The sequence below is a fragment of the Schistocerca serialis genome, chromosome 5, assembly GCF_023864345.2.
Source record: "Schistocerca serialis cubense isolate TAMUIC-IGC-003099 chromosome 5, iqSchSeri2.2, whole genome shotgun sequence".
NCBI classification, from domain to species: domain Eukaryota; kingdom Metazoa; phylum Arthropoda; class Insecta; order Orthoptera; family Acrididae; genus Schistocerca; species Schistocerca serialis.
The window spans coordinates 237,275,103-237,288,060 of record NC_064642.1 but is presented as its reverse complement, the minus strand read 5'-3'; the positions used below and the strand labels follow the sequence as shown (position 1 = coordinate 237,288,060).

Below are 12,958 nucleotides of genomic sequence, written 5' to 3'. Positions count from 1 at the left end.
AAACTTTAGCGAGATTAACATGGATTCCGATTTTGAATTAATCTGGTATCAAAGATCGGTCAAAAATGGTAAGAAGATGCTTTTATAGACCGCATGTGTCAGGAACCCTTTTGAGAGAATGCTTCAGATGGAACTTGCTGTATATCGTTAGTAATCTTCTGTTGCAATAAGGGATGACTTCAACTTGCCATGAATAAATTGAGAGTGTCACGCTATCAAAACTGGTGCCAGAGACAAGGATTCGCGTGACATTGGTCTGGATGTCTTGTCCGAAAATTACTTTGAGCAGGTAGGTAGAGAACCAACTCGTGAGGGTAACGTCTTAGACCTCCTGGCAACAAACACACGTGAATTTATCGAATCGGTTAAAGCAGGGGAAGGTATCAGTGATCATAAGGCTGTGATAGCTTCTATGGCAACGGTTCTGGCAAAGAATGTTAAGAAAGGTAGGGAGATATTTTTGCTTAGCAAGAGTGACAAGATACAAATTTCAGAGTATATGAGCTGTCAGCATCAAACATTCAGTGATGAGGACGAAGATGTGGAAAACGAATGGAAAGAAGTCAAAGGAATCGTGCAATATGCCCTAGACAAGTATGTTCGAAGTGAGGTCTTAAGGGATGGGAATGGCCCATCATGGTTTAATAGCAGTGTTAGAAAATCAGTACGTAAACAAAGAGATCTTTATCTCAAATTCAAGGGAAATAAAAACCTAGCTGACAAACAAAAGCTGAACGAGGCGAAAATGAGCGTAATGAGAGCAATGAGAGAAGCGTTCAGTGACTTTGAAAGTAAAATTTTGTCAACCGATCTGAGCAAAAACCCTAAGATGTTTTCCTATTATGTAGAAGCACTATGTGGGTCAAAATCATCTATACATTCGCTCAGTGACCATACTGGCACTGATACGGAAGATAAGAGAAAGAAGGCAGAAATCTGAATTCGGCCTTCCGAAATTGTTACACAGCGGAAGATTGTAACACGGTCCTTCCTTTCCATCGTCTTACGACCGTCGAAGTGGCACATGTTGAGATAACCAATCGCGGAACAGAAAAATGACTACAATCGCTTTGTAGCAGAAAGATGTCAGACCCATATGACATACCTACAAAAATCTACAAACATTAATTTATCGTAGATCGCCTGAGCAACGAAAGGTACCTAGCGAATGGAAGAGGGCGCTGGCTATTCCCGTTTTTAAGAAGGGCCGTAGGACAGATGCGCACAATTACAGAGCTGTATTGTTGACGTCAACCTGTTGTAGAATTACGGTACATGTTTTATACTTAAGAATTACAACGTTATTGGAGAAGGAAAATCTCCTCTATAAAAATCAATATGGATTCCGCAAACCAGAGAGCCCGCGAAACTCAGCTCGCTTTATTCCTCCATGAGATCCAAAGGGTCGTAGACAACAGTGCTCAGGTTGATTCCATGTTCCTTGGCTTCAAGAAGGCATTCGACACCGGCCCATACCGCCGTTTAGTGTAAAAAAAAATAAGAGCTTATCGAATATCCGAGCAGTTTGCGACTGGATTCGAGACCTCTTTGCACACAGAACTAAACATGTCGCTCCTAACGAAACAAAATTGACAGATGTAAAGGTAATTTCCGGAGTGACTCAAGGAAGTGTGATAGGACCGTTACTGTTTACAATACACATAAATGATCTAGTAGAAAGCGTCGGATGCTCTCTATGGCTGGTCTCATATGGTGCGGTTGTCTATAACAAAGTAGCAAGGCCAGAAGATACACTACTGGCCATTAAAATTGCTACACCAAGAAGAAATGCAGATGATAAACGGGTATTCGTTGGACAAATATACGTTTTCACGCCATTTGGGTGCATAGATCCTGAGAAATCAGTACCCAGAACAACCAACTCTGGCCGTAATAACGGCCTTGATACGCCTGGGCATTGAGTCAAACAGAGCTTGGATGGCGTGTACAGGTACAGCTGCCCATGCAGCTTCAACACAGTACCACAGTTCATCAAGAGTAGTGACTGGCGTATTGTGACGAGCCAGCTACTCGGCCACCATTGACCAGACGTTTTCAGTTGGTGAGAGATCTGGAGAATGTGCTGGCCAGGGTAGCAGTCGAACATTTTCTGTATCCAGAAAGGTACGTACAGGACCTGCGACATGCGGTCGTGCATTATCCTGCTGAAATGTAGGGTTTCGTAGGGATCGAATGAAGGGTAGAGCCACGGGTCGTAACAGCTCTGAAATGTAACGTCCACTGTTCAAAGTGCCGTCAATGCGAACAAGAGGTGACCGAGACGTGTAACCAATGGCAACCCATACCATCACACCAGGTGATATGCCAGTATGACCATGACGAATACACGCTTCCAACGTGCGTTCACCGCGATGTCGCAAAACACGGATGCGACCATCATGATGCTGTAAACAGAACCTGGATTCATCCGAAAAAGTGACGTTTTGCCATTCGTGCACCCAGGTTCGTCGTTGAGTGCACCATCGCAGGCGCTCCTGTCTGTGATGCAGCGTCAAGGGTAACCGCAGCCAAAGATCTCCGAGCTGATAGTTCATGCTGCTGCAAACGTCGTCGAACTGTTCGTGCAGATGGTTGTTGTCTTGCAAATGTCCCCACCTGTTGACTCAGGGATCGAGACGTGGCTGCACGATCCGTTACAGCCATGCGGATAAGATGCCTGTCATCTCGACTGCTAGTGATACGAGGCCGCTGGGATCCAGCACGGCCTTCCGTATTACCCTCCTAAACCCACCGATTCCATATCCTACTAACAGTCATTGGATCTCGACCAACGCGAACAGCAATGTCGCGATACGATAAACCGCAATCGCGACAGGCTACAATTCGACCTTTATCAAAGTCGGAAACGTGATGGTACGCATTTTTCCTCCTTACACGAGGCATCACAACAACGTTTCACCTGGCAACGCGGGTCAACTGTGTGTGAATGCTCTGAAAAGCTAATCATTTGCATATCACAGCATCTTCTTCCTGTCGGTTAAATTTCGCGTATGTAGCACGTCATCTTCGTGGTGTAGAAATTTTAATGGCCAGTAGTGTAGTAAAGATTTGAAGGATGACCTCCAGAGAACTGATGAATGGCGCAGAATCTTCCAGTTGACCCAGAACCACATATAATATGTTGCGCACATATAGGAAAAGAATTCCACTGCTGTACAGCTACTCTGTTGATGACAAACCGCTGGAAACAGTATCTGCCGTAAAATATCTACGAATAACTATCCAGAGCGACCTTAAGTGGAATGACCACATAAAACAAATAGTGGAAAAATCAGATGCCCGACTCAGATTCACAGGAAGAATTTTAAGGAAATGTAACTCATCCACGAAGGAAGTGGCTTATAAGGCGCTGGTTCGACCGATTCTTGAGTATTGTTCATCTACCTATGATCCCTAGCAGATAGGAGTGATAGAAGAGATAGGGAAGATCCAACGAAGAGCGGCACGTTTCGTCACAGGATCATTTAGTCGGCACAAGAGCATTACGGAGATGCTCAACAAATTTCATTGGCAGACGTTACAAGAGAGGCGTTGTTCATCACGGAGAGATTTACTATTAAAGTTTCGAGAAAGCACTTTCCGGGAGAAGCTGGACAATATATTACTTCCCATCACAAACGTCTCGCGTAATGACCTCGAGGAGAAAATTTGAGAAATTAGACCCAATTCAGAGGCTTACCGACAATCATTCTTCCCACGCGCTATTCGCGAGTGGAACAGGGTCTGAGGGCTCAGTTAATGATAGAAAAAGTACCCTCCGCCACACACCGTTAGGTGGCTTGCGGAATATGATGTAGATGTAGATACAGAAATTCGGTAGACATACTGGTGAAATTTGTCTACAAATATGTGTGAAATACAGTAAATATAAGTCAAATATATTTGACAAGTTGCGAATGCGAGCAAAGCCATGTGTAAAAGGCTCATCGTTAAATCCCTGTAAATATTTCAATCAAATTTGGAACACATATTAGTTACAATCTGGGACGAAATACTGTAGCCTCCTATTGAGATGAGTATGATACCGTGGAGAGAGAAGGGAGGACGAGGAGATGGACAGATAGCGAGGGGGGAAAAGGAAGAGATAGGTACAGATAGCAGGAGGAAGAGATGGCGAGAGATAGGGGAGGAGATGGACAGAGAAAGAAAAGCGGAGGAGATGGACAGAATCTGGGGGAGGAAGGTACAAGCAGAGAGGCTAAAAAAGTCAAAACAAGCTTCAGTGGCGTTGAAAGTAAGGATGGAAAAGGAATTTCTCTGTTGTATGTAGCGAAGAGTACACTGAAGGCCTCTATGAGAGAGAGAAACTATCTGCTGACCTGACAGAAAAAGAAATGGGTTTCGATTGTACAAGAAACCCAATACTAGAGATAGAATCTGACGGAGCTTTGGAAGACTTGCGATCAAACGAAGTGGAAGGAATAGATAACAATCCTGAATCTGTAAAATTATTGGAGAAGTGACAACCAAATGATTTTTCGAGATGGAAATGCCACGAGGCTAGGGCCTCCCGTCGGGTAGACCGTTCGTCAAGTGCAAGTCTTTCGAGTTGACGCCACTTCGGCGACTTGCGTGTCAATGGGGATGAAATGATGATGATAAGAACAACACAACACCCAGTCACTGAGCAGAGAAAATCTCCGACCCAGCCGGGAATCGAACCCGGGCCGTTAGGTATGACATTCCGTCGCGCTGACCACTCAGCTACCAGGTGCGGACTATTGTTCGAGATAATGTGTAAAATTTGTGAGACAGGAGACATACCAACAGATTTTCTGAAAAATATCATTCACTCACGCCCGAAGGTAGCAAACCATATAATTGAGAGACCTTCCGCACAATCAGGTTAATAGCTCATGTATCAAAGTTGCTGGCAAGTACAACACAGTGAGAAACTGAAATGGAAACTGAGGGTTTGTTAGATGACAATCACTTTGACTACAGGAAAGCTAACGGCAGCCGAGAGGCAGTTCTAACGTTGGACTCCGTAATGAAAGCAAGACTTACGAAAAACAAAACATGGTTATAGTATTAATCGGGCTAGAAAAAGCGTTTGAAAATATAAACTGGTGCAGGATGTTCCAAATTCTCCGGAAAATAGATGTAAATTATATGGAAAAACGGCTAATACGTAACATCTACGAGAACCAGTAAGGAACAATAAGAATCGAGAACTAAGTTCTCGCATTAAAAAGGGCGTAAGGCAGGGATGTAGTCTTTCTCCCCCACTTTTAAATTTGTACTTCACAGAAGCAATGGTGGAAATAAAATCATAAGATGCGTTGATGACATTGCTATCCTCAGCGAAAGTGAGAAAGAATTTCAGGACCTTTTGAATGGAATGAACAATCTAATGATAACACATTATGGACTGAGAGTGAACGAAAGACAGACGAAAGTAAGAAGGAGTAGCAGAAATGGGATTAGCGATAACTTAACGTTAAGATTGGGAGTCACGAAGTAGACAAAGAGAAAGAAGTCTGCTACCTTGAAAGAAAAATTACACATGCCGGACGAAGCAAGTAGAACCCTGAAATATATAAGCACGGTCAAAGGGGAAGTTCTTGGTGAGAATAGGCCACTAGTGTCATATACTGACCTTAATCTGAGGCATAAATGTATGAAGATACACTCTGGAGCGCAGCATTGTATGTTAGCGAAACATGGACTGTGGGAAAACCGGAAAAGATGGTTAAAATGGCTCTAAGCACTATGGGACTTAACATCTGAAGGCATCAGTCACCTAGACTTAGAACTACTTAAACCTAACTAACCTAAGGGCATCACACACATCCATGCGCGAGGCAGGATTAGAACCTGCGACCGTAGCAGAAGCGCGGTTCCGGACTGAAGCGCCTAGAACCGCTCGGCCACAACGGCCGGCACCGTAAAAGAAATAAGTCAAAGGTTTTAAGAAGGGGTGCTACACTAGGATGTTGAAAATTAGGTGGACCGATATGATAAGGAATGTCGAGTTTCTCCACAGAATCGGCGGGCGAAGGAACACGTAGAAAACATTGACGAGAAGAAGGTCAGGACAATAGGACCCTCGTTAAGATGTCGGGGAATAATTTCCTCGGTACGTGAGGGCAAAACATGTAGGGGATGACAAAGATTGGAATATATCCAACAAATAATTGAGGACATGGGATGCAAGGGCTTTTCTGAGATGAAGAGGCTGGCACCGAATAGGAACTCGTAGTGGACCAACATGAGACAAGTTATCAGACTGAGGAGGATGAAAAGAAAGATTTAGAAGCTTTAAGTTTTGTCTTGGTGTTTTCCAGTTCTGGGACTGGTTCGTGAAGGTGAATGACCCCGTGGCGATGTGGAGGGCGCAGCCGACGTACGTGCTCTCTCAGCTGTCTTACATCCTCGGTGGACTCATCACCTTGGTGCACGGTAAGTTTCATGAATATTGGCAAGTAGATATAAATAGTACACTCCTTAAGTCACTCTACAGAGAGCGATAGAGACGTCTTGGTGGCAGCGTTAGCGATTATACACTGAGATGACAATAGTGATAGGATACCTCCTAATATTGTGTCGGACCTCCTTTTGCCGGCGTAGTGCAGCAACTCTACGTGATACGGTCTCAACAAATCATTGGAGGTACCCTGCACAAACGTTAAGCCATGCTGGCTCTCTTGCCGTTCATAAGTGTGAAATTGTTGCCGGTGGGGCAGTATTTTTTGCGTGAACTGACCTCTTGATTATGTCCCATAAAGTTTCTATGGGATTCGTGTCAAACGATCTGGGTGCCCAAATCATTCGCTCGAACTGTCCAGAATGTTCTTCGAACAAAACGCAAACAATTATGGTCCCGTGAGGTGACACATTATTGGTTCAAATGGCTCTGACCACTATGGGACTTAACTGCTGAGGTCATCAGTCCCCTAGAACTTAGAACTACTTAAACCTAACTAACCTAAGGACATCACACAACACCCAGTCATCACGAGGCAGAGAAAATCCCTGACCCCGCCGGGAATCGAACCCGGGAACCCGGGCGTGGGAAGCGAGAACGCTACCGCACGACCACGAGCTGCGGACTGACCCATTATCATCCATAAAAATTCCATTATTGTTTGGGAACATGAAGTCCATGAATGAGTGCAAATTGTCTCCAAGTAGCCGAACATAAACATTTGCAGTCAATGATCCGTTCAGTTGGACCAGAGGACTCAGTCCATTCCATGTAAGCACAGCCCACACCATTATGAAACAAAAAAAATGGTTCAAATGGCTCTGAGCACTATGGGACTTAACATCTATGGTCATCAGTCGCCTAGAACTTAGAACTACTTAAACCTAACTAACCTAAGGACATCACTCAACACCCAGTCATCACAAGGCAGAGAAAATCCCTGACCCCGCCGGGAATCGAACCCGGGAACCCGGGCGTGGGAAGCGAGAACGCTACCGCATTATGAAGCCACCACCAACATGCGCAGTGCCTTATTGGCAACTTGGGCCCATGGTTTTGTGGGGTCTGCGCCACACTCTAACCCTACAATCAACTCTTACCAACTGAAGTCGGGACACATCTGACCAGGCCATGGCTTTCCAGTCGCCTATGGTCCAACCGACATGTTCACGAGCCCAGGAGCGGCGCTGCAGGTGATATCGTGCTATTAACAAAGGCACTCGCGTCGCTCGTCTGCTGCCATAGCCCATTAACGTCAAATTTCACCACACTGTCCTAACAGGTACGTTCATCGTACGTCCCACACTGATTTCTGCGCTTAAATCACGCGGTTTTGCTTGTCTGTTAGCGTTGAAAAGTCTATGTGAAGCGCGACCACTACGGTCGCAGATTCGAATCCTGCCAAGGGCATGGATGTGTGTGATGTCCTTAGGTTAGTTAGGTTTAAGTAGTTCTAAGTTCTAGGGGACCGATGACCTCAGATGTTAAGTCCCATAGTGCTCAGAGCCATTTGAACCATTCTACGTGAACGCGGTTGCTCTCGGGGGTTAAGTGAAGGCTATCGGCCACTGCGTTGTCCAAGGTGAGAGATAATGCCTGATATTTGGTATTCTCGGCACACCCTTGACCCTGTTGATCTCGTAAAATTGAAATCGCTAACGATTTCCGAAATGGAATGCCTCATTCGTCTAGCTCCAACTATAGTTCGCGTTAAAAGTATGTTAATTCCTGTCGAACGGCCACAATCACGTCGGAAACCCTTTCACATGGATCACGTGAGTACAAATGACAGCTTCGCCAACGCACTGCCCTTTTATATCTTGTGTATGCGATACACCATCTGTATATGTGCATATTGCTATCCGATGACTTTGGTCTCTCAGTTTGTGTCCCCTTCCAATGAAGTAGGGAAAATGCTTGTCTGTATGCCTCTGCACGCGGACTACTTTCCCTCGTCTCAATCTCACTACCCTTACGCTAGACATGTCGCTCAGTCATCTCTGAATACTGTGATTCTTCAATTTCTCCAAGCATATTTTATGACAAAATAAATCTCGGGTGAACAGCCTGGTATTAGTGTGCATAGGACACAATATTTCGGCAATCGAACAGGTTGCGCTGCCTTCGGGGGAGGAGGAAAGAATAACGAGAGCTGTGCCGGCAGGCCCTCCTGAACGAGAAGACCTAGGACGCAGCGCCCAGACGGCGGGAGAACGGATGCTGTACCTAGACCGCGCGCGGGGCGCGGACCGCACCGACTCATAGGAAGCGCCTGAGGGAGGAGCGGGAGGGGCATTGTCCTATATATACATGGCGCCGGCCCACCACCGGTCAGTACATCAGCGCAAATGATGATGGCAACCTGGTCGACTGCCAAAATATTGTGTCCTATGCACACTCATACCAGGCTGTTCACCCGAGATTTATTTCGTCATCTTTGAATAGTGCTTCTCTAAATTTACCAGACAGTGGTTCGTGAGAACAACATCGCCTTTCTTCCAAAGATGCACATTCAAGTTCTTCGGACGTCTCTGTTAAACTTGTGCATGAGTTTTATCGACCTGTTTTGATTCTAACTTTGGGAAGATCTTATATTTTAGAGCCTCCAAAGTACAAGGGGCGGACAAAAATATGGAAACACCAAAAACACAAAACATTACCTTGTCTCATGCGGTGTAGGAAAACCGTTGGCATTCAAAACAGATTCTATTGATCTCGGAATGGATAAATAAAGATGGATAAATAAAGACCTTGTATGCTTTCCAAGGGATGTTACATCATTTTCCCTACAAAAAAGTAGCAAGTTCAAATAAAGACGTTGGAGGTGGATAGTAATCACACGCCCTTCTCTTCAACATAGACTAAAAAGGCTCAATAGTATTGAGATCTGGTGACTGTGTTGGCCAGGAGATATGCAACAATTCATATTCGCGCTCACAAACCCAGTCCTGGACGATACGAACTGTGTCAACAGGAGCCCTGTCATCTTGGTACACACATCACCACAGGGGAACAAAATGATTTACCACGGGATGGACCTGATGAGCCAAAATGGTCCCATTAATCCTCAGCAGTAATTGGCTACCGAAATCATCACCGAACATTCGCCATGTTTTACTCTGCACTACACTTAAACTCAGCCAGAAGTTGGCAACTATGTGAAAGTGGACTCAGCCTACCCAATGACTTATTTCCATTGCCCCCTAGTCCAGATTTTGTCTTCGGCACCACGCTTTCCTGTTGTGGGCACTTGCATCACTGATGAGTGGTCTGGGAATTCAAGCTCGCCTTGAAAATCCCCGCTTATGGAGCTTCCTTATGGAGCTTTCTTCGTATTAGTTTGGTACTGACAGAGTTCGCGAATGTCACATTCAGTTCTGCAGTGAGTTTTGCATCTTTCGCCCTGTTATTTTTCGTCACAATCTTCTTCAATGACCGTCTGTCACGAACGCTCCATACAAGCTTTCGTCCGTGTTGAGACTTAGCGGATGATGTTTATCTGCCTTCCCTGCATGCCGTATAAATCTTCGATACGGTACCTTTTGAGACACCAAACACTTCAGTTGTATTGGTTACGGAAGCTGCCACTACATGACAGCCAGAAATTTGCTCACGCTCGCATTCACATGTCTCCAACATAATATAGTCACAACTACACACAACACTGTTCTGAACACGACTGAAGCTTACAACTTATTGAGTGCATTACACAGGTGCCGTTCGTGGTCAAATACAACAGCGCCACCTACAGACTTAGCTAGCACTTTCATTTGTACTCAAGCACGCATTTCCCGCTGTATTTCCATATTTTTGTCCAGTGACTGCGCAAACAATGAGTTATTTATTTCACATTTGACTTACGGGAAGCAAAGGTTCACGTTAGATACCAGTTGCTATTTTCTTGGTAAAACTTCTTCTGAGTGGAGACAAATTACTATGGTCTTCCACAGGGTCCGATATAGGAGGTACTCCATTTCCTGCTAGTATAAATGACTCTTCATTAAGTTCCCTATTAAGTAGGATATACCAATAAAAACACAGCACGGGAGAAATGTAATATGTCAAACTGGTTTTCATACTTCCTAGCTGCGTATATTGATCAGTACATGAACTGTCAATCACATATTCCTAATATACATTTTCTCAAAAGCCTGATTTAAAAACATTTGTTCTACATGTACACACATCAAAAAAAGTTTTGCATCACATCGGTTCCGAGAGTTCCAGAACCTGTATAGAAAATTGGAATAGAGATCAACATAAACATAATTTCCGCTCTTTTTATTGCTCATGAAAACCACACGTTGCATGTTGTACCACCATACAGCGAGACCTTCGGAGGTGGTGGTCCAGACTGCTGTAACACTGGTACCTCTAATACCCAGTAGCACGTCCTCTTGCATTCATGCATGCCTGTATTCCTCGTGGCACACTATCCACAAGTTCATCAAGGTGCTGTTAATCCAGATTGTCCCACTCCTCAACGGCGATTCGGCGTAGATTCGTCAGAGTGGTTGTTGGTCACGTCGTCCATAAACAGCGCTTTTCAATCTATCCCAGGCATGTTCCATAGGGTTCATGTCAGGAGAACATGCTGGCCACTCTACTCGAACGATGTCGTTATCCTGAAGGAAGTCATTCACAAGATGTGCACAATGGAGGCGCAAATTGTCGTCCATGAAGATGAATGCCTCACCAATATGCTACCGATATGGTTGCACTATCTGTTGGAAGATGGCATTCACGTATCGTACAGCGATTACGGCGCCTTCCATGACCACCAGCGGCGTTCATCAGCCCCACATAAAGCCACCCCAAAAGAGCAGAGAACCTCCACCTTCCTGCATTCGCTGGTCAGTGTGTCTAAGGTGTTCAGCCCGAACGGGTTGCCTCCAAACATGTCTCCGACGATTGTCTGGTTGAAGTCATGTGCGACACTCATCGATGAAGAGAACAAGATGCCATTCATGAGCGGTCCATTTGGCATGTTGTTGGGCCCATCTGAACCGCGCTACATAGTGTCGTGGTTGCAAAGATGGACGTCGCCATGGACGTCGGGAGTGACGTTGCGCAGCATGCACCCTGTTGCACACAGTTTGAGTCGTATCACGACGGCCTATAGCTGCACGAAAAGCATTATTCAACATGGTGGCGTTGCTGTCAGGGTTCCTCCGAGCCATAATCCGTAGGCAGCGGTCATCCACTGTAGTAGTAGCCCTTGGGCGGCCTGAGCGAGGCATGTCATCGACAGTTCTTGTCTCTCTGTATTTCCTTCAACTCCGAGAAACGTCGCTTTGGTTCACTCCGAGACGCCTGGACACTTCCCTTGTTGAGAGCCCTTCCTGGCACAAAATAACAATGCGGACGCGATCGAACCGCTGCACTGACCGTCTAGGCATGGATGAACTACAGACAAGACGAGCCGTGTACCTCCTTCCTGGTGGAATGACTGGAACTAATCGGCTGTCGGACCTCCTCCGTCTAACAGGCGCTGCTCATGCATGTTTGTTTACATCTTTGGGCGGGTTTCAAAAATGGCTCTGAGCACTATGGGACTCAACATCTTAGGTCATAAGTCCCCTAGAACTTAGAACTACTTAAACCTAACTAACCTAAGGACATCACACACACCCATGCCCGAGGCAGGATTCGCACCTGCGACCGTAGCAGTCGCGCGGTTCCGGACTGCAGCGCCAGAACCGCTAGACCACCGCGGCCGGCTCTCTTGGGCGGGTTTAGTGACTTCTCTGAACAGTCAAAGGGACTGTGTCTGTGATACAATATCCACAGTCAACGTCTGTCTTCAGGAGTTCTGGGAACAGGGGTGATGGAAAACTTTTTTTCATGTGTGTAATTGAAGCGTCGCAGCGTAAATGATGTAAGACATAAAATGCAGATTTTATAGCAGAAGGGAAAAAACGGTTGTGAGCTATGTATTTTTATTTGTATAAACTGATAGAGGAATATACAAAACACCTGTGAAACAATGGAACACAAGTAATATTAGTTAAATGATAGCATGATGGCGACAGTAAAATGTTAAATGAAAAAAAAATGGGGCGAGCAAAATACGCTTGCTACGTTGAAGCGCAAAGTTTTCTGTAAAATGCGTGATTTTTCATCCAAAAAGTACAAAACGAGTATTAAATCTTTTTTTCTTAGGCTCATTAATCAATATTCTTGAGAAGTTAAAAAAGTCCGATATTAATGATGTGGCGCGAAGGATTTTCTCTCCTCTTGAGCTTTATCTCCTCCCTTGTTTCCAGCCCGCCGAATGTAATGAACTACCTTTCCTCTTCATCTTCATCAAACTTTCGATCGGTTGGCAGCTCTCTATCTAGATTTATGAGAGGCATCATTAGAGGATCCTAAAATATGTATAGCATTATGAAGGAAACCCGATTTCTTGCTAAAGTACAGCTGACTGACATCTGTATTGTAGAAAGCTGAGATTGATTTCATGAGCGCGTGGCCGTCTGCTCTTCGTTGCCACGTCGTGTATTAGCCCAA

The 12,958-nt window shown here is 45.1% G+C and overlaps 1 protein-coding gene across 1 annotated transcript in view; it reads left to right on the top strand.

Annotated features, from left to right (window-relative positions):
- Window positions 1-12,958, top strand: part of LOC126481667 (uncharacterized) — a 120,480-nt gene that overhangs the window by 21,044 nt on the left and 86,478 nt on the right. Inside the window, exon 2 of the mRNA XM_050105596.1 lies at window positions 6,309-6,423. Coding sequence (XP_049961553.1) covers window positions 6,309-6,423 — 115 coding nt within the window. The remainder of the gene's footprint in view (window positions 1-6,308; window positions 6,424-12,958) is intronic.